Consider the following 21,978-nt stretch of genomic DNA (forward strand, 5'->3'; position numbering starts at 1 on the left):
TTCCAAGGGTTTTTCACGCTGCTCCTGCCTGCGGCGTCTCTCGGGGGGACCCAGGCCCCGGGAAGGGGCCCTGCTCGCTGAGGAACGGCTCCTTTGGGCCTGTAATGAGCTGATCCCAAAGCTGCCGTGTGTCAGAAACGGTGACGGTCAGTGGAGGAAAGAGCAGCAGTCAGAGAAAAAGAGGTTCCATAGCGGGGTCCCCTGGGAAGACACCCAGCGTCAGGAGCACCTGCTGCTTGTGGGAGTGGGAGGCAGCGGGTCACGGAGACCTGACACACTGGGCTCGGGCAGCAGCCGGGCCCCGGGCCCCTGGGGAGCACGGGCCGCCCTCAGCTGGCTTTGGAGCTGGACTTGCATTTGCCCGATACCTTTAGCGCCCGATACTCAGGACCACTGAGTTCTACACAGCAGGAGGGCTTCCCGAAACGCGGGCACTGTCAGAACACACTCACTCGCGCACACACACAAATCCACTCAAACAGAAAAGCCCGGAAGGAGGGGCCACCTCCCATTCACTAGTGTTTCCAGGGGGACACAGGGAACCCGCACCCCACTCACTGTCCCCTCTGCAGTTACTTACTAGGCTGGCACTTAAAGGACACCAGGAGGTATTTACTGCTCCCTGGACAAAGGTCAGGTCCAAACACACGGCTGTTGACCAGGAGGTGGCAGGCCCGCTGGTTCTGGCACTCGTCCAACACCTTCTGGAAGGAGAGTAGAAAAGGGACAGGCTAGTGAACCGCGAGGCGGCCGAGACCCACGCCCGGGCCGCTGGGCCCTGGGAGGGAGGGAACTCCGCGGCCATGCCTGGGGCCGCACCGCGAACCTCCCGCGGCTGCCTAGGAGGGTCGCACGTGCTCGGGGACCAGGCAGGGCCCTGGCTCCCTGTCCCTCCCAGAAGCAGCAGGAGCCACGCCCAGGCCCTCAGAACACCAGCCTCTGTTCACCTCGACGGGAACCGCTGCTCACAGACGGGCCACAGTGCTGCACTCTGGAGGCTCCGGGGACATGAGCGGGACCAGAGCGTGGACTGGAAGGGACTCGAGGTCCCCCTCCAGAACGGTCCCCTGGCTTTAAGGCTGAGAGAGCTCTATGGGGACCAGGAATCCTGGTCATAGCTCCCCTCCTTAGAGACACAGGACAGAGCTCAGCATGTGGGGGCCCTGAGAGACCCAACCCCAGACCCAGGCCAACAGGTGAAAATGGAAAAGCAGGTAGCTACCCTGCCACCCACAGGGGCATGGACCCGCCTCTCCCCGAGGAGTGGTTGTCTAGGGGGTACTTGGGCTCTGCACTGCCAAGCGCGTGGCTGAAAGCCGTCCTTCAAACCTCTCCCAACTTTCCCAGGCGTCTCGCTGCTCTGTGGACGCTCACGGAGCCCGTGGGCCAGGTCACAGGAAGGCCCGGCATCTCGCTGCTGGTCTCCCACTTCCCTGCCCCGCCCCCGCCCATGACAGAGGACACCAGACATGCTTCCTGAGAATCCGCCTGTCACTGTTGGGCCGATGTGGCCCAGGTTCATGAGCACGTCTGAGTGGCCACGCTCTCACGGCAGCTCTGCGGAGGATGCTGGCCTAGCAGGCCTCGCCCGTCACCTCAGGGCCCCAGCAAGTGTGTGTGACACCAGGGAAAGTGCCCAGAGGGACCCCAGGGACCACAGCTGACAGCGCATATCGTCATGGCTGAGGGCTCCGGTGACTCAGCTCTCAGGGGCTCTTCACATGTCAACCACCGAGCAAGACTGAAGGCAGGGCCGTTTCTACACTGTTACAGTGGAAAAAGCAGAGGGACGTCCTGTTGACACTGAGTCCGGCTGGGATGGCTCCCTCTGCGGAAGCACCTGCCCCCACTCCCAAGCGCAGTGCAAGGACACGGGGTCCAGGGACCCCGCTCTCGGAGTGAAGGCGCAGCGCAGGACGCTCCGGCAGCGATGCCCTCCTGCCAGCCTCAGAGCTGCCTGCAAGTGCTCACCTGGCCCGTCAGGGGAGCATCGTCCCCCGCATGCTGGGGGGAGGGTGGTGGCCATGCTTTGGAGCTCAGGTGACAGAAGTTCCTACGTTTACAAAGTAGGCACAGTGCTTGCCCTGTCGGCACGTGCCCAGGAGGGCGGCAGTCAGCCAGGGTGCCAGGGACAGGTGGCCGGGGCAGCTGGTGAGGAATGGAGCTCCCGGAGAGATGCCAGGTGGGGAGCGGGGCACAAGGGGGGGTGACTGCTGTCTCCCAGAGCTGACGTGGATGCCACGGGCAGGCGGTTCGTGCAAACACACTGTTTTGGCTACTCAGCTGGTGTCTTTTTCCATCACAGGACTACCCAGGTTCTATGACGCTTGCAATGAAAGCAACGAACAGTGTGAGAAATGGGAAAGGCTTCTCCTCTCGGGGCCTTGGGACAGAGACAGACAGAGGGACAGAGACAGGGAGAGAAGAGAGACAGAAAGAAAAGAGACAGAGACAGAGCCACGTGACCATCCCCAGCATCTACGAGGCGCAGTACCTGGAAGGTGGTGGGCGCCACGCAGGCGAGGCTGTCGTCCCCCTGGGAGCCGGGCTGCTGGGTGCTACAGGCCCGGTAGCCCTGCCCGTAGAACGCGGACTGCACGCTGATGGTGGAGTGCCGAGGGCACTGCAGGCTCAGGCGGTCCCCGTCGCAGGCGTAGGCTGTGTGGTTCTGCAGGAGCTTGGTCAGGTAACCTGCAAAATGCCAGCCCGGTTACGGAGGCCCAGGACTCGCCACGGCTCCCAGGCTCGAAGAGGGAGGGCCCGGCCTCCCGGGAAGGGGCTGGTCGGTCAGGAAGACACCGAACGAGGCATGGGGCTCGGCCGAAGGAACGAACGGCACCTTTCCTGTCGGGGCCGACACATTGGTCCTCAGCGGCCTGTAGGGAGGGTTGAGGGCTCCTACCCTTCAGGAAGCACTAAGGGGTTGGCCAGGAGCCGAGACCACCTGAAGCATCTCTATGAGGCAGGGAAGCTCTGAGCCGGTGTCCCCTGGGGTGCAGGTGCCTGTCCCGAGGGAACTCAGCTTATCTGATGTTCCACCAGCTGGGGGGTGCGTTTTATTTTAGGAAACGGCTCCTGGGCCTGCCTCAGCCCTGGCGAGGAAAAAGCAGGCAGGGGCCCCAACCTGGGGTGAGGGCCTGCTCTGAACGGAGGGGACAAGAAATATGGGGGGCCCTTTTATGATCAAATAGTGTCCCCCGAATTCATGTTCACTGGGGACCTCGGAATGTGGTCCTGTTTGGAAATAGGGTCAGTGCAGATGTGATTAGTTAAAATGGGGTCAGGCGGGTCGGGTGGGCCTTCGATGCAACACGGCCGGCCGCCTTCTGAGAAGAGAGGAGACGCCGAGGGAAGACGGCGAGTGGAGACGGGAGCGGCGCCTCTGTGAGCCGAGGTCGAGCGGATGGCTGGCAGCCTGACAGCTGGGCAGCCAGGAAGGACCCTCCCCTGGCACCTCAGGGACAGCGCGGCCCTGTCAACGCCCTGGTTTCAGACCAGAAGCTTCTGTTCTGGGAGAAAAGGAACTTCTGCTATCTGGTCCCCTGTCACACAGCCTTGGCATCTGACACTAGCTCCAAGCCGGGCCCGGCTGCTCTTCCAGCGTCTCCAGCAGGCTGGTCGGGCCCCGAGGGCTCCCGGGACGGACGGCCTGGCAGGCGTGGGCGCCCGGGCTGCTTCTCAGAAAGGAGGAAGGAAGGCTCAGTCGGAACGCAGATTCCTTTCCTCCTTCTCACACCTCAGGAGGTCAACGGCAAGGTGGCCGGGAGGGGAGCCAGGGACTTTCTGGGGAGGTGTGTGGGAGCCGCTTGGCAGCCCTGGGCCCCCGAGGGGGAGGAGGGGAGGCAGTTTCAGAACCGCCTGGTTCCCACACGGACAGCAGAGCCCAAGTCAATCCCGGTCAGGTTTCAAAATCCTCCCGGAACCACAATTCTCGGCAAAGGTGCCCAGTCCAGCCGCCTGGGTTTCCCTGGAAGTCACAGTGGAAGGGACCGGGACGGCCTGGTGTCCAGCAGACCCACATGCCACCCAGAGCCCTCTGAAGATGCTGGGCCAGACGGAGCCCAGGCCTCGGCTCTTTCACTGCCGCACTCCCACCTCTGTCCCCACAGGTGCCCTGCCCCTCGCTCTGACCGGCCACCGCGCTGTACGAGGTCAGGAAGGACAGTGGGAACGAGACATGTTTTCCGCAACCCAGAGGATCCAGGACCATTCTGAGAGGCGTTGGGATGAGGGTGGGGACAGAAGCCTGCTTGGAAAAGGTGGAAAAGAGAGTGGAGCCCGAGGAAATCAAAGATGGCTCGTGTGGTTGACAATAACCACACGACCCCACCGGGATGTCCACAGGTGCCAATCCCAGAGCCTGTGACTATGTTCCCTTAGCTGTAAAAGTGACTTCGCACCTGATGATGTTAGGATCTGGAGATGGGGGGGGGGGTGATACTGGATGATCTGAGGGGGCCCAAGAGAATGACAAGGGTCCTCATGAGAGGGAAGCAAGAAGGTCAAAGTCGGGCAATGGAACCGGAGGTTGAAGTGATGCAGCCGCGAGCCGAGGCAGTTTCTAGACACCGGGGAAGACAAGGGAAGAGACTGTGCCCCGCAGCCTCCGAGGGAGCCAGTCCAGTCAACACCTCGGCTTTAGGCTTCTGGTTTCCGGAACTGTGAGGGAATCAACTGTGCTGTTTTAAGATGCTGAATGGATGATAATTTGTGACACTGGCCAGAGGAAACTATTACAGTTTACACAGATGACTCTTGCAACAACCTGGAGAACATAAGGGAAGGACTTGGGCTGTATTTATAAGAACTGATGTCCAGGGGGAGGTTTTTAAATAATTGGGCTCATGTTGGGAGAGGCCGATGCATGTACCTACGGGTGTGCATATAAATACGCCACCCTAGGCCATATGCAAATCGTGTTTATTACTGCGGTTGAGGTTGAACACATGTGAAAGTGGCTATTAATTAGCAGGACAGAGTCTGAACCGCGGACTGCGGGCTGCAAGCTAACTGTGGGGCAGGAGATGAGCACAGGAGAGGCCCGAGGGAACTGAGGCCTGGGGAGACCAGCAGGCCGCCGTGGCGAGCTGCAGCGGTGGGAGGTGGTGCCCCGAGGGATTTCGAGGCGAGCACACTGCAGATGATGGAAATGTCCAAGAGGAAGCCACAGAGGAGGCATTAGGGGACGGTGGAGGGGGCTTACTGGAAATGAGCTCCCCAAGAGGAAAGATAACCTCGGGAGCGGGCGTCTCCCGGGATGAAGGTGAGAGCCTGCTGCCCAGGTTGGCCTCGGACAAGGGGGCAGACGGCAGCTGACTGGCTCCAGTCTAATGCTGTCCGGCTTCCCCGAAGAGCACGTGTGCTCTTTCCAACGTGTGGGTGTAATGAACACGTTACTTAGTGTCTGAGTCCATTCCGGCCGCTCTGACCAAACACCACAGATTGGGTGGCTTGTCAACAACAGAAATTCATTCTCACAGCCCTGGAGGCTGGGAGTCCAAGATCAACCCATCAGCAGCGTGAAGTACCGGCCAGGCCCCCGGTTCAGAGCTGGCCCCTTCCTGCTGCACCCTCAGGTGGTGGACGGAGCTAAGAAACTCTTTTCTGAGACACTGAGGGGAGTAGTGATTCTCATTCGTGACGGCTCCACCCTCGGACCTGATCACACCCCAAAGGCCCCACCTCCCAACACCATCACCTTGGGGGTTGGAAGTTTAAAACATGAATTCAGTGGGGAGAGGGGCACAAACATTCAGACCCGAGCACTTAGCTTCCGCACACGTTGGTTTCTTGGCAAGTTCAAACCAGGTCCTTTTCAAAGAATGGCTACAAACACAGCTGTTTGCTAACGGTTCTCTCTGGACCAAATGTCCCGTCGCGTTGGGTTGGTGGGAAATGCTGTATTGCTAATATTCTCAGTGCTCTTGGCCAGAGTTTCCATACTAGCTCCGTATTTGTGGGCAAATATTTGCTTCCCAGGAGAAGGCAGAACGGCTTGTTCTGCTAAGAAATCGGCCCTTGAACCTGGAATGGCCTGGAAACGCTCTGTTGATTGTGCCAAATTGTGTGTGTGTGTGTGGGGGGGCAGAGACTCATCAGCTTCCCGGCTTAGGGGCCTGGTGCGGCTGGTGTTTAACTCCAAGATACTCTCTCCTGGGAGCCCCTCACTACGTCTCTTCCCCGGTGAATCCCCCCACTATGCGTCAGCAGAGGCTTCCACGGCCACAGCACGGCTAGGACTTTCCTCCAGGGACTGTCCCGAAAGGCTCAGGTTGGGCAAACGTTAGAGGAGCCTAAATAAAGGCTTTCAGGTTTTCCTTTTTTGTAAAGGTGGGTGAAGGTGAAAACTTCTCGGGAAATGAACCCCTGGGAGTGGCGGCAGCTCCCTTCTGTCCTCAGAAAGACGGAAAGTCATGCTTGGGATCATCCCGTCACATTTACCAGGAAACCCCATTTCTTCTAAAAGAACCCAGTGGCCAGAGCATGGCCGGGCTGCAAATGACCGACCTGCAGGGGAGGAAGGATGCTCTGGGACACACTCTCTCACACGTCATTCCTGGGAACCTGCCCTGATTCCAGGAATTCGGTCAACACCGGGCGCTGCTCTGACTGGGAGATTCAGAAGGCAGGTCGGACCCCAAGGGGCTGCAGAATCCTCCCGGGAGGCGGGGGATGGACAGGGCGGAGGGGTGGAGGCCAAGGGCCACACGGGACTCAGGTGTGTGCCCGTGACCCTTGCCTCTCAGAAGCGGTGTCCCCATGTTTCACTGTGCAGGGGAAATGACAAGGGCAGGGCATCCTCTGGGAACCACGGCCCAGCTCTGGGGGGTGGCAGTCGCTGGCCCCAGATGGGCTGCTCACGTCCCCTAATCACCAGGGGCCAGTTTCACAACCTGACTTCTGGGAAGAGAATGGAATTCAATTCTATTGTCCTTGCCTCCCCCCCTTTAAAAAAAAAATAAAGTGGCACTGCCCCCCCCCCGCCCCAGTTAATGCTTCAGATAAGAGACTCCAACCTTTTACTCACAAATACTCAAAGGTGTTGCTACATGTTTGAGGTTCTTTTCCAGAAAAGGGTTTTTTCTTTTGTGTTTAGAGAACTGGCAAGAGCCCGGGGAGGGGGCAGCCCACGCCAAGAGCAGTGAGTCAGCGTTGCTGGGGGTCAGGACCAGCCCCACAGTGGATAAAGGGCTGGTGGCTGGGGACCCCACACCCAGGAGCATCGAAAGTGCGCTTAGACCTCAGTTTAAGCCCTTTCTCTAGTGCTGTGCCACGTTTGGCACGAAAATCTGAACCTGGAGGTTGACTATGATGAGAATGACAGCCAGCAGCCTGTTTCTCAGATACTCGAGAGAATCACAGTGAGGGGGGACGACCAAGGGGAGCGATTACCGCTCTTCAGTGATGAGCTCAGATCCTGGTCCCAAAACCCACCAGAGGACAGAAGTGACTTGAGAGTCTCAGTGAGGCAGACAATGTATTTTCTTACGGAGCCCGTGGAGGAGCATGTAGCTCAGTCTCCCTTGCAATATATTGGCCAGTGGAAAGTCTGGCTAGTGGACTGACCCTTAAGAGCCCCGGTGACACTCCCCTCTCTCTCTCTCCGTCTGCTGCCACATGTGGAAGATACAAGGGGCAAGGACAGGCTCTGAGGACACAGAAGATGACAGAGGCACAAGATAGAAGGAACCTGGGCCCCTGAGTGACAACACGGAGCCCAGCACGTCTTCTAATGATGCCAGACCACAGCACAAGCAAGAAATAATCCTTCATTCTGTTATTCCTCCAAGATTTGGGAGTTGTTGGCTTCAGCAGCTGGCCAACCCTGACTACTACAGCACCTGTCAACAGGTACCTGTGTTAAGTAGAAAGCTGGCAGGACTTTGAGATGTACTGAAGACTTCCACCAAACACATCTTACTAGTTTATGATGGTGTTGTTGGCATCATCGCATGAGACCTTCAGTCCTCCTTGGGGGAATCATTTCTTTAAGACATCACTACTGACAAGCTGTAATTGAAGTGGGTTAAATTACTAAGGAGATAAAAGGGATTAGGGTCTCGTTAATTAGCCTCTCTCTTCACCACTGACTTTAAAAAACTAGATTAGCAAAAGGGAAGGTGGAGATTGGTGGGCCCCGATGGGATGCCCATGGGCAGGCAAGTTCCTGCACACCAATGAGTGTGGGAGAGGGATGGGGCCCTGGGCAGGCTGGTGTGGTTCCCCAGAGAGTGCTGGCCCAGGATAAAAAGTGCCCAAGCACGGGGGTGGTGGCCACAGGCTATGATGAAGGGAATTCAGGCTTTGGGATCCCTCAGATCAGATGCCTGTTTGGGCACGTTGAGTAAAACCTCTTTAGACCTCAGTTTCCTCATCTGTGAAATGGGAGCCTCAGGCCTGCTTTACAGGCTCAATGGGCAGGTAATAAGAAGCAGCTTAAGTAGGGTACCTGGTACCATGGCCGGGTGTGCCAAGTTCACCCCCAGGAGAGCAGGAGCAGATGAGAAGGAAAAGTGGTGGGAGTCCCAGCTTTGGAACAAGGGAGCCCCAAAGAGGGCAAGGACCAGGAGCAGCCAAATCACCGCCTCCCAGCTTAGCCTTGGTTTGGCCTTAGGACAAAGTCACCTGGTGAAACAGTGGATGAAGTTTGCTTTCATATCCTATAAAATTACCCCCAAACAGGGCTCATCTTCATGACGGTGATGATGCCATTGATCACTTGTCCCCAGGTTTGGGGGGTGCATGGAAGCAACTTTTACAGCTATGAGCATGATGCTCCCTGAAAAGTCCAGCCAGGGCCGATCCGGGTAAGTTTGCTGGCTTCTGACACTCCCCTTCCCAGCTCATCTCCCGTCCCCCCTCAATCTGCTGTTTCACCTCTTAAGACACGGTGTCGGTTTCTCCCCTTTCTTGCTCTATCCCCAGCTCCTAGGGAGAGTCTGACGCGCAGTAGAAGGACAGGAACAGTTTTCAAACGAACGAGTGGGCGAGTGTGAGGAAGGCTGCCGAGCAAGAGCAGAGCAGAGCCGAGCGGGTGGTGAGTAGGAGATCTTGGTTAACCCTCCCGGCCGCCCCCCGCGCCCCCCACAGGCTCACAGAGCTCTCTGTGACCACAATGTCCTTTAAAAAAAAAAAAAAAATATATATATATATATATATATATATGTATTATTGATTTTAGAGAGAGAGGGAGACGGATAGAAACATCGATCGACAGCCTCCTGCACGTCCCTTACTGGGGATCGATCCCACAACCCCGGGCATGTGCCCTGACTGGGAATTGAACCAGTGACCTCTTGGTTCATGGGTTGACGCTCAACCGCTGAGCCACGCCGGCCGGGCTCCACTGTCCATTTAAAGGCTTCCTGTTTTCCCGATGCCTCAGCATCCCCACCAGCAGGCTGTGAGCCGTGACCAGGAGCGCCAGGGTGATGAGGCTGGTCCCTGCTACAAGGTCCCTTTCTTGGGCCCCCCTGATTGTGACCCAGTGGCCTTCCAAGGCACCGATAAAACCTTTCCTGCCCTTTGCTGTGTACGACACCTGACCCCCAACACTGGCACTGCCCAGGGTCCTCTCCCCCGTCAAGGACCTGCAAGTGCAGTAAGTCCTTTCATTTCCGATGCCTCTCCAAGCAGAATTTCTGTGGCCATAGTAGAGTGATGCTTAAACACTCCACGGAGAAGGCTTATTCCTTCATTTACGTCACATACAAAGACACATATAGGTAGCCCTGGCCGGTGTGGTTCAGTGGTTAGAGTGGCGGCCTGTGCACCAAAGGATCTTGGGTTCAATTCCCCATCAAGGGCATGTACCTGGGTTGTAGGGTCAATCCCCAGCCCCAGTCAGGGTGCGTGGGGAAGGCAAAAATCAATAGAAAAACTGTAGTCAGGTAAGAATTAACAACAACAAAAAACCACATATGTATATACACATATATAGAGAGAGAGATGGGTAGATTAAAACTACCCTAAACATGCTGTGTTGGAGCCGAATGACAGTATCAGGGTTACACTCGCTATTTTATTTTGCACACGTCTGATAGGAGCTCCTTCGTGCCTTTTCAACCAAAGGTTTCAAATCCTACAGAAGTGAGCAAACACCTCGTTGGGTAGCCAGGTACCAAGCCCACACGGCCACTCAGGGAACCCCGTCTGGGTGAGGTTCATTTAGAAGTAACTGGATCAATCCCACTTGCCCCGAGCGTCTGAACGGATCACGTTCTCCTCTCTCTGGGGGGAAGAGTAACCCCCAAACCTCAGGGTGTGGGCGAGGAGCATTCGATAACTTAATGCGACTTTTTACCAGCACTTAGAGCTTAGATATGAAATCTACACTTGGGCTTTTCTGCTTGGAGGCGGCAGAGCTGGTGGCTCCCGCCCCGGGCACAACAAAAGGCTCTCAGAAGCACTCAGGGAAGCTGACCAACCAGGAGGCGGGCACCGGGCACGGAGCGGGAAGGTGCTTCTCAACGCCAGGCGGCCGGTCCGCACCTGCCCCCTCTGAGGTGTGTGGGCCGCCTGAGGTCCACGCCATACGTTCCCGGCAGGAATGAAGACTCCGGGCACGTTATTCGGTTAATTGGAAAATTACATAGTGGTTTCACTGCTAATAATAGCGAAACTATTTTTTTTTTAACTTTAGAGGTGATGTTTGGAGAATAGCACTCCAAACCTCAACGAGATATTTGGACCCTGGCCAGTGTGGTTCAGTGGTTAGAGCATCGGCCTGCACACCAAAGGGTCAAGGGTTCGATTTCCGGTCAAGGGCACGTATCTGGGTGGCAGGTTGGATCCCTGGCCTCCGTCAGGCAACCCATCGATGCGTCTCTCTCACATCGATGTTTCTCTCTTCCCACCTCCCTCCTGCCCTTCCATTCTCTCTAAAAATCAATGGGAAAAAATCCTCAGGTGAGGATTACCAACAACAAAAAAGCTATTTGGAAGGTCACCGTGACTGGATTCCCTGAGCAGCTAACAAAACCAGGAGCAGGGAAATTTCTAAAACTTGACACAAGTGCAAACAGTGAATCCCGGGGAGGCCGCACTTGGAAACAAGCTGGGCTCGGGCGGCACCTGTTACCACCGCCTCGCGGTCCGTGGAGGGCTCAGGACGGGAGGATCTGAGCGAACCCCGGCTTTGGTTTCGCCTTAAATTCAGGAAACTGACAGCATTTCTTCCTTTGTGCTTCCCAGGAGCAGGGGGGCTAGGCAAAGGTAAGAAATACGGGCCCCCAGCTCGTATTCCTCCTTAACTGAGCCCCGCACGCTCGCCCCGGGGCCTGGGGCAACCTCCCGCAGGCTCGGCCTCACCGATGGCGCAGGGCCCACGCCTCCCGTGGGCTCCCATTTACTCTCCCACGGCCCCCTCCTGCCACAGCTGTGCCTCCGACTGCCCTCCCCTCCGCTTCTTCTCCATCTGCTGCCTAATTTTACAGACACCACCTGGTGACAACTGAGTGCTTCCGTCTCTCACTCCGAGCCCAGTTACGGCTCCTTGATTCCCCACCGCCCAGGGGCCTCTTCGGGCTCCTGGCTCCGGGCCCTCCTCTGGGAGGTTAAGTGAGGACAGTCGGGCCCTGGTGTGTGGGTACCTAGGGCCGAAAGTCATTATTCAAAGAGCCCGTATTTGCAAATTTGCCTACTTGCTAATGTTTATTTGTAACCCCCGACATGAAGCTGAGCCGGGCTCGCCTGGCCATTCCCGCAGGTGCACGGAGCCGGAACACCGGAGCCGCCGGGGTGCCCGGGGTCCCCGCTGGGGCGAGCGAGGTGACAGCTGCCTCTTGCCCCGGCTCACGCTGCCATGTGTCCTTTCTGTGGTCGGTTTCATGGCACCATGTTTTTCACATTTCTGTGCTTTGTGTTGGTGACTTTGTTGTGCTCAATGTCCGGTGCTGAGGCACTGTCTGGGGTCCCTGGGCACAAGGAGGCTGGGTGGGGGGGTCCCTGGGCACAGGGAGACTGGGTGGGGGGCCCCTGGGCACAAGGAGGCTGGGTGGGGGTCCCTGGGCACAAGGAGACTGGGTGGGGGTCCCTGGGCACAAGGAGGCTGGGTGGGGGTCCCTGGGCACAAGGAGGCTGGGTGGGGGTCCCTGGGCACAAGGAGACTGGGTGGGGGTCCCTGGGCACAGGGAGGCTGGGTGGGGGGTCCCTGGGCACAAGGAGGCTGGGTGGGGGTCCCTGGGCACAAGGAGGCTGGGTGGGGGTCCCTGGGCACAAGGAGACTGGGTGGGGGTCCCTGGGCACAGGGAGGCTGGGTGGAGGGGTCCCTGGGCACAGGGAGGTTGTTTCATTCAATGGTGTGAGGAAGAGACCGACTAGAGACATCCTAGTTTGGGGAACTTAAGTTTGTTGTGGCCACAATCTCCACGACAAGGTGACATTTCTCCAGGAGCCCAGGTGAAGGGAAACAGGTGAAGTCGGGGGAAGGGACAAAGAACAGAAAATGACACGTTCTGAGAACAAGCCAAAGACAACCGTGGGCGGGGATCCCGCCGGCAGAGGGATCGGAAACTGCTCTCCGCCCTGCGCCGCTCAGGGGCCTTGGGAGGCCCGCACGCCAGGTGGGCAGAGACGAACACCGGCCCCTCTCGGCCTCAACCAGCACACGGCTCCCGACACACAGGAAGAAAACCAAGTTCTGATAACTTATAAAAACACCTAATAGGTTTAATCTGCGGAGCCAAAAGGTCTTCTGAGCTGGCAGCCCAGCGAAGTCCTAGTGTTTTTGAAATGGTCAGACTCTCATCCGATCTGAGATAAACAACAGGGAACAACAGGCTGAGTTACATCTTTCTTAAAAAAAAATGTTTTTATTGATTTCAGAGAGAGGAAGGGAGAGGGAGAGAGAGAAACATCAATGATGAGAGAGTCATGGATCAGCTGCCTCCTGCACGCCCCCCCCTGGGGATCGAACCCACAACCCGGGCCTGTGCCCTGACCGGGAATCGAACCCTGACCTCCTGGTTCATAGGGCGACGCTCAATTGCTGAGCCACGCGGGCTGGGCCTGAGTTACATCTTAACGGACACTGTTCTGGGGCTCGTCTGTGAGTCAGCAATCTCCCCCCGATAAAGGCAGACGGGCTGCAGGTGGGCCAGAGCCTAGAAGGGGCGCGTTGCTCGTTCCAGATGGAGGACTGAAGAGCAAACTTGTGAGCACCCCACCCCGCAGGCAGCTGGGAGCCCGCAGGGAGCCGCAGGTGACCCTGCTTCCTGCCCACGCGGCTCCCTAACCCGCGGCTCCTTCCGGCCCAAACGCTCCCCTGGATTCCGGGAGCCGCACAGGCCGTGCCTCCTCCAGGCTGGGTCCCCTGGCCAAGCTCCAGGTTCCGGAACCTGCCCCTGCTTCCCTCTTCTGCCCGAAGACTTGCGCATCCTGAGTTCAAGACCCTTACGACTTCTCTAGGTAAGTTGCTAACTAAAATTACCAATTAGCCCGGCACGCGTGGCTCAGTGCTTAGAGCGTCGGCCTGCACGCCGGAGGGTCTTGGGTTCAAGTCCCCGTCAAGGGCACGTACCTGGGTTGCAGGTTTGATCCCACCCTTGGTTGAGGGCACGTGCAAGAGAAAACCAACGGATGTCTCTCTCTCCCTTCCACTCTCTCTAAAAATCAATGGGGGGAAATACCCTCAGGTGAGGAACAACAGAGTAGTAATAATAAAATGACCGATGCATCTGCGCGCCTGTGGCTCACAGTGGCATCTGTAATCTAAGAGGCCTGCGGGGGCCCCCTTCCCCAAACATCGCTCGCTTCAGAGTCATGGGGTGAAGCGACCTCACAGTCCCCCCGGCTTCTGGGGTGATGCCCGGGGCGCAGAGCATCCTGCCCGGACCGCCCCTGGGCAAACGTGTGCGAACAGAACCATGAAGAAACACCAGGCAAACCCAAGCTGCGGGACGGTCTGCACAGCAACCGTCCGGTCATCTCAAAAGGCCCGTGTCGCGGAGACAGACACTGGGAGCTGGTCTGGGTCTGGCGAGGACTAGAGACGGGCCCACTGAAAACAAGGCGGGGGCCCTAGCCGGTTTGGCTCCGTGGCTAAAGCATCCGCCTTCGGACTGAAGGGTCTTGGGTTTGATTCCTGGTCAAGGGCCCGTGTGTCGGTTCCCGGCTTGTCCCCAGCCTGAGTCCGGGTGCGTGTGGGAGGCAACCAATCAATGTCTCTCTCTCTCCCCACCCCCTTCCTCTCTCTCTGAAAGACAATGGAAAAATATCCTCCGGTGAAGGTTAAAAGAAAACAAGGCAGGAGCCCGGACTTTCTTGGGCTCTGTGGGGTGTCACTGAGCCCAACGTGGCCTGTGGGTCGGAGAACAGCTCGGAGCCGGGTCCTGTGCGGACTGTGGCCGCTGTTCTCGGCCGTCAGACTGTTCTTTCTTCATGTTCGGGAGGGAAGGACAGTTTGTCTGCAACTCAGAGAAAAATGGAGCTGAGGCAATAAAACAAACATTTGGGGAATCCGGGAGAGGGTGTAAAAGAAGTCTTTGTACCATTCTTGCAAATGTTCTGTGTCTGGAAAAATAAGGACAGATATTTACTAAGTACGCAGATGGATTTTAAAGGGTGCGGTTTTCCCAGCAGATCTCCGCCTGCTTCCCGGGAGAGTCGCCTCGGACACTGTCAGGTGTCAGCGCCCGGGCGCCGCCCCGATTCCAAGTCTATCAGCCGGGCGGGGCTCAGGCCTCATGCATCAGGACAGCGTCCCGGGGAGATCACGGCGCGAGCCCAGCGGGATAAGAACAGCCGGGGCCGCCCTGGTTTTGTCGGGAGAAGGGAAGCTTGGGGCTGAGGGCTTTCCGGGCCCTTCCCTCTCCTCTTCGTATATAGACACGTTTTTATTGGTTTCAGAGAGAGAGAAAAACAACAGTGACGAGAGAGACTCATTGACTGGGTGCCTCCTGCAGGCCCCCTACTGGGGACTGAGCCTGAAACCCGGGAATCAAACCGCGACCTCCCGGTTCATAGGTCAACACTCAGCCACTGAGCCACACCGGACGGGCCTGCCTCCTCCCTTCCAGAGCTGATCCCGGGCAGCACAGCCACTCACGAGGAGCACTGCTCTGCGCCCAGTCTTGGCCCGTCACCAACAAGCTGGGGGCAGCCTGGGCTCTCTCGGCTGTCGGACGGGCTCACCAAGAGCGGCCCCTGAGGCAGAACAAGCCCAGGACGGGGGCGCCGGCTCAGCGGCTTGCCTCCCTGGGCCCCAGTGCCCTGCGGCGGGTCTGCGCAGGATGGCAACCTGAAATCCTCTCCGTGCCCCGGCGGCAGGTTCTGCCACAGGCTGGGTGGCTCCCTGCAGCCCTCTCCCTTCGCGAGGACTGAAGTCCAGGAGGGTCCTCGGCACAGGGGCTGGAGGGGGCAGGAGGACACCAATCCAAGCAGCAGGGAGGCAGGCTGCCCACGCTCCCGAGGGAAACCGAGGCACCTGCCACTGGTCCCTTCATGAGACAGGCTTGTCAGGGATCTGTGGGAAGAAGGTGCCCTCATCTGAGGCCCCGCCCGGGTCCCAGACCCCAACCCCTGCCCAGCTCCAGACTTCTAGACCCTGCCCGGCCTTCTGAAACTGCGCTGCTCAGAACGGCCGCCCCGCCCGCAGGTGGCCACTGGGCACCTGAGACGTGGCCCGTCTACACTGGGATGTGCCGTAGGTGTAAACTGCACACCGATTTCCAAGTATCCATAAGCAAAAAAGAATATAAACCATCTCATTAATTTTAAAAAAGACTGGCCAACGTTGCCGTGTTCGTACTTTGGGTTAAGTAACATTTACTGTGGAAATTCACGTGGGCTGCACTATATTCCGACCGACAGCTCTGTTCTGAAGTCTGCATGCTGTCCTTCTGTGACTCGCTTCCCTGGTGATAACTACATTAGGATCCAATCAGGGAAGAATTTAGTGCTCAGTGGCACCAGGCCGGGCCCCGAATGCCCGCAATTGGAACTGCTCAGCTTCCCCCTGGGGTCCTCAGGCTTCCGCGATCCCAGCAAACCCTCCATCCCCGCAGCCCGCGGGAGGGCAGCTGGTGCCAGGAACGTCCATTCCTCGCGGCTTGCTCAAATAATGGCAATTATATTAATTTACATCCTCACACTCAACACTGCCACTTACTTATTTTTTTACTTTTTTTTTTTTTAATCTTCACCAGAGAATATTTTTCCATTGCTTTTTCTGAGCGCGTGGGGGGGGGGGGGAGACATCAATTGGTCGCCTCCCACACATGCCTCGACCGGGGGCTGGGGATTAATCCTGCAACCAAGTCACGTGCCCTTGACCAGACATGAACCCGGGCCCTTCAGTACACAGGCCGACGCTCTAACCACTGAGCAAAACTGGCCAGGGCTCAGTGCTGGCATTTTAACCCAATCCGTGAGGCTGAATCACAAACATCTGATATTCTTTAAAGATATACATATATGTGTGTGTTTTTATTGATTTCAGAGAGAGGACAGGGGAAAGAGAGAGAAACATCAATGATGAAAGTCACTGATCAGCTGCCTCCTGCACGCCCCCTGCTGGGGTTGAGCCCACAACCCGGGCCTGTGCCCTGACCGGGAATTGAACCACGATCTCCTGGTTCATAGGCTGACACTCACCCACTGAGCCACGCCGGCCAGGCCATTTGATATTCTTAAGTAAAACTCTCAGTAAACATATCAGCCTCTGTATATTCCACCTGATCATTTGCCTTCCCAGGGAAAAAGAACATATGGGTGATGGAGACAAATGGTACAGAGGAGATGCTCATCAAAGACCCCAAGGCAGTCAGTGGCACGTCACATTCTGGAAGGCTCCCCAATTCCCACAGAAGTCCGCAGTTTGGGTTCGATTTGCATGTCACCATCTGACTGCCTTCTAAAGATGAAGGGGCGCTTGCTGTGTGTGTGTGTGAGCTACACACGCAAGAGCAATTTAATGAAGACATTCCCTTTGGTCAGGCCTTCCTCACAGTAACCTGAGGTCCTGGAGAGCCCAGGGGGGTCAATCTGTGTTCTGTTTCCAGAGACGGATCTTCTCGTCCATGGTCTGATCACCCGGCCGGCGTGGCTCAGTGGTTGAGCGTCAACCTATGAACCAGGAGGCCACAGTTTGATTCCTGGTCAGGGCACTTGCCCAGGTTGTGGGCTCGACCCCCAGTCGGGGGCGTGCAGGAGGCAGCCGGTCAATGACTCTCTCATCATTGATGTTTCTATCTCTCCCCTTCTCCCTTCCTCTCTCTGAAATCAATAAAAACATATTTTCTTAAAAAAACCAACATACTGGTCTTTGCTTAGGAACATAATGCTTATAAAAAGGGCACGAAGGGAAGATGTTCTAATTTCTTAATATGAACAGATCCTGAAAACTCAAGTTCCATCGACCAAAACGGGCAGGCAAGAGAGGAGGAGCCAACCCCCCCCCCCCCCCGCTCCCGCCCCGAGAGCATTCCCCCAGCACCCACTTTAGCGGTACATCTGAACCACGGCTCTGACAGGCCTGCTGCTTCCTTCTGCGCCAACAGCCACACAATGGACCTCTTTTTTTGGACAAAGCCCTTCAAATGCTCGGATTCAGACGGACTGAGTCACGGAACTGAGCAAACACCACACGCCCATTCCTGCCGGAGCCCTGCGCGCTCTGGGAAACAATCCCACGTCTTCTCCGTGCCCGGCAGAGTAGAGAACTATTTTTATTAGAGTTGTGACCTGTGTGAAAGGGGTGACGGGACGGCAGGCTCTGCCAGCGAGCGGCTGTCCTTTGGCCTCGTGGCCTCTGAGCAGCGGCGGCAGGCGTCATTTCAGACAGGTGAGTCCCCTTCCAGAGGTGCTTGGCCCTACGACCACAGAAGCTGCAGGTGTGCCCTGGTAGGCGTGTGACATTCAGCACAGAGAGGTGGACAGGGCCACGTGGAAAACACGCGATGCAGATTCATCCCCACAATTCGCTCTCTCGCTCTCTTTTTAAATATATATTATTGATTTTAGAGAGAGAGAGGGAGACGGAAACATCAATCAGAGAGAAACATCGATCGGCTGCCTCCTGCACGCCCCCTACTGGAGATCGAGCCCACAACCCCGGGCATGTGCCCTGACCGGGAATCGAACAGGTGGCCTCTTGGTTCACAGGTCGACGCTCAACCGCTGAGCCACACCAACCGGGCCAATTAGCTCTCTTTGAACTCGTCTCTGTAGAGGGTGTCACGTGAGCACAGAGAGGCGAGCATGTTTCACAAAAATGTCAGTGTGTGTGTGTGAGCCGCCCGCACTGTGGGCAGAGGTGGGGGGTGGCAGAAAGGGGGTGCAGGAGGGATGGGAGCAGGGGCAGAGCAGGAAAGTGGGCTGAGGCTGTGGGAGGCACTGACTTCCCCTCTCCCTTGTAAGACTCAAAATAATTGCCCCCCACCCGCGATTGTTCTGCGGAGGCTGTGAGATAACCAGAGGCGTTGGAAACGGGTCCGTCCTCACACCGACTTCAGGCCCGAATGCCTCTCCGCAGGGGTGTTCTAGTTTGACGTTCCTGATGGCAAAGATCTGAGTCTGACATGAGGAGGGCAACGGGCCCCAGACACGGGCACGTTCCCGGGGGGAGGGTCTGGGTCAGAGCCCCGGGCGAGACTGTGCAGGGGAACCGTGGCCGGGTTCCCGTTTCGCGGCTGGATTCCCGCTGCCGCGGTCTGAAGGATGGGACCTTCCCCGTGGCCGCAGGAGCCAAGCTGGCCTGGAGAAGAGCCGTGGAGACATCTCCAGGGTTTGCCAAACTCAACTTTGGTTTCTAAAAAAGTTTCCCACCTACTTCAGATTCCAAATGTGGAGAAGATGAAATAAGGTCAGCTGGCCCGTCTAGACTGGTTTTCTGGACCCCAGGGGGACGGCGGATCACTCCTCGTTGTGGGGACTGTCCTGGGCATCGTGGGGCGTTGAGCGGCATCCCCGGGGGCCAGCAGCACCCCTTAGTTGTGACAAATAAAACTGCCTACAGACACTGCCAAACATCCTTGGGGGGACAAATCTCCCCGGACTGAGAGTCAGTGGTTCAGGCTAAATGTGGACAAGCTCAGTTTTCATCGGGCGAAGGCAGCCATGTACCGTAAGGACCATGTGGCATTTGGGGGGCAAGTCGGCCACCTTCCCCTGCCTTGAACAGCCAGAGGGCGACGCAGAAGTCTGACAAAGGCAGACCTTTTACCTCAAAACCTAGCTTTATGGCTTTAGGGAGCCATAAAACTATTTTAAAAATAATCCTGGGAAAAAAATCCTGGGGCACCTACCTCAAAAAAAAAAAAAAAAAAAAAGTAAATCAGAAGAGAGGGATCTTCCCACTTGAACCCGGACTTGAAAGAGGTAAAACTGACGCCAGGTGTGCTCTGGGGCTCTGCAGTGTGCTCCAGCCCTTCCCACAGCGGGTCCCCCGGCCCCGGCCGCAGGCCCCCTTCTGCCCCGGCTGTGGGCGCCCTGCCTCCCTGCCCACAGAGCACCTGGCCTTGTTGGCTCTGGAGGGCGTGTCTAGTCCTTCGGGCCTCAGAGAATAGCGGCAGGTGTTTTAAAATGACCGTCCCTTAACTTCACAGTCGTATTGACAAAAAGAGGTGTGTCGGCCTGAACTTGGGTCCAGTGTTTTTTGTTGTGTTTTTTTTTTTTTTTAATAGAAAAAGAGAACTGTGTGATTCCTTGAAGCGTATCCCTCAAAAGCTGTACAAATTGGCCTCCAGATAAGATCCTGCTTTCTCATCCCCACCTGTCTCCTGCCGGACGGGGGGGGGGGGGGGGCTTGGGGGCCGCGGTCTCTCTTGTTCCAGACTCTACAGCATGATGATTTATGATTCCTAAGCCTGAGAGCGTCGGAAGCCGCTTAACATGAAAAGAGAGAAAAATCTTCCGAGTCGAGAGGAAGAAAGAAGGGCCGGGGAGCGTCATGCTCGACTCAGACTGAAACGCTACTCCGAAGGCTGCCCCGAGCACGCATCTCACAGGCCCCGGCAGACAAAAAGGGTTATTTTATCCCGATTATGCCCCCACATTGCCGGGGGGAGGGACTCATTTGTAATCATCAAAGGAATGCTGACAGACTTGAAACGGGATTTCATTCTATTATAGTCATCCGAATTAAAGATTGGCTCTGGAGATCACTCTTAGGTTTCTTCCTCCCTGCGCTTCCAGCCCCAAATGAGGCGATTTGTATTCAGGGGACATCTGAGGCCGACGTGAAATCAGACGGTTTGCAAACATACATTTCAGATTCAGTGGCCTGCGTTTTGAATCTCAATGTTGCCTGGTCCTCCGTGTGTGGAGAACTTGGCTCTCAGCCCTGGCCTGTCTGCTCAGTGGTTACAGCATCGGCCTGCAGACTGAAGGGTCCGAGGTTTGATTCTGGTCAAGGGCACGTGCCCCAGTTCAGGCTCGATCCCTGGCCCCAATTGATGTGTCTCTCTCACATTGATGTTTCTCTCTCTCTCCCCCTTCCACTCTCTGAAGAGCAATGGAGAGGGTATCCTCCAGTGAGGATTAAAAAAAAGAAAGAAAACTTGGCTCTCGGCATAAAACAAATCTCAAGCACTGTTTCATTCCCTAGATAAATTCACTGTCAGGGTCCTGAGTGTGCACGTGATGATTCGGGTGTCCAGAAATGCAGGTATGGAAACGTAAAATCCAGGCATGGGCAGAGTGACTGGTGGGTCTACAGACACACTCCCAATCCCTCGATTCCAAGCTCTGTGGTTTGGATACTATTCGGAGAATGTGACCTGCCAAGTCTTTCAGTCATCCCTCCAACTCTTGTTATCTATGTGGCCACAAACCCACTGAGAAGGAAGTCTTCCCGGGACAGGACTGGCTCTTTGAGTAGCCTTGGATCATATGTAGCACAGCCTCTGATGCCTAAAAGGCTTAACATTTCCTGTTCTTTCATACAGAATCCCCACTGTGTAATCACCTTGGAACTGGTGCCCACCTGGGGAAGGGACTTGGGTACCTCTGGCTGGAGCTCATCAGTCAGCAGAAGAGCTCAACAAAGTCAACAAACTATCTCTTGACTTTAGCTGCCAAAGAAACTAGATATCTTAGCGACATGTCTCAAGACGGGGAGAAGGCACACTCTCCGTAGGCAGAAACCAAGGATGTGGGTGAAGTACATTAGAAGTTGTACCATTTCTTTACTTCGTATCTCAGTGTCCTTCCTCATGAAGTACATCCTCTAGTAGTTCTTTCAGGAAGGATTTATCAGTGGTGAACACATCTATTTCACACTCTCGAAGATAGTTTAGTTAGGTATACAGTTCTGCATTGATAGTTGTTGTTTTCCAGAACCTGGAAAACATTTCATTGGCTTCTGGCTCTCATAGTTGTTGCAAAGACTTATAAATAATATTTTTTTCTCTTTGATTGTTTTTAAGACTATCACTTTGTTTTTAGTATTTTACAGTTTCAATATTATAGATGTAAATTTATTTTTATTTCACTTGCTTCAGATGCTTGAGTCTAAATATTTCATTAATTCTTGAAAACTGATTCCAAGATATTATTGCTTTGAGTGTTGTCTCTCCTTTATTTTCCCTAATCTCTCTTTCTTTTTTTTTTTTTAAATATATATTTATTGATTTCAGAGAGAGGAAAGGAGAGGCAGAGAGAGAGATAGAAACATCAATGATGAGAGAGTCATTGATTGAGCCCACAACCCGGGCATGTGCCCTGACCGGGAATCGAACCCTGATTGCCTGGATCCTAGGTCAATGCTCAACCGCTGAGCCACGCCTGGCTGGGCCCTAATCTCTCTTTCTATGATTCTGATGTATGCTGAACCTTCATTCCATCCCCCATGTCTTATAAACTCTTTTTTTAATGTCTTTACCTCCTCTGCTGCATTCTGGATAATTTCTCCAGCTTTATTTTCCAGTTCACCATTTCTCTCTTCAGCTAAGTCTAATCTATCCATTAAGCTTTTAACTTCAATGAATATAGTTTTCACTAATGCAGTAGTATTAGTATAGTTAGTAGATATATTTGGTT

At 55.7% G+C, this 21,978-nt stretch overlaps 1 protein-coding gene across 5 annotated transcripts in view; it reads right to left on the reverse strand.

The window, feature by feature from the left end:
- EVA1C (eva-1 homolog C) overlaps positions 1–21,978 on the reverse strand; it is a 49,883-nt gene that overhangs the window by 21,790 nt on the left and 6,115 nt on the right. For 3 of the 5 annotated variants that reach the window (XM_087818029.1, XM_087818028.1, XM_087818027.1), the window contains 2 exons: positions 2,495–2,691; positions 581–704 (listed from right to left, as the gene is read on the reverse strand). The exons of 1 other annotated variant lie outside the window; for it this stretch is intronic. In XM_087818029.1, the coding sequence (XP_087674155.1) occupies positions 581–704; positions 2,495–2,691 (321 nt within the window). Of the gene's footprint in view, positions 1–580; positions 705–2,494; positions 2,692–21,820; positions 21,829–21,978 lie in introns of all 5 variants that reach the window. One more of the 5 variants, XM_087818026.1, reaches the window with a different exon arrangement.

This window comes from Miniopterus natalensis, chromosome 6 (genome assembly GCF_054644295.1).
Source record: "Miniopterus natalensis isolate mMinNat1 chromosome 6, mMinNat1.hap1, whole genome shotgun sequence".
NCBI classification, from domain to species: Eukaryota; Metazoa; Chordata; class Mammalia; order Chiroptera; family Miniopteridae; genus Miniopterus; species Miniopterus natalensis.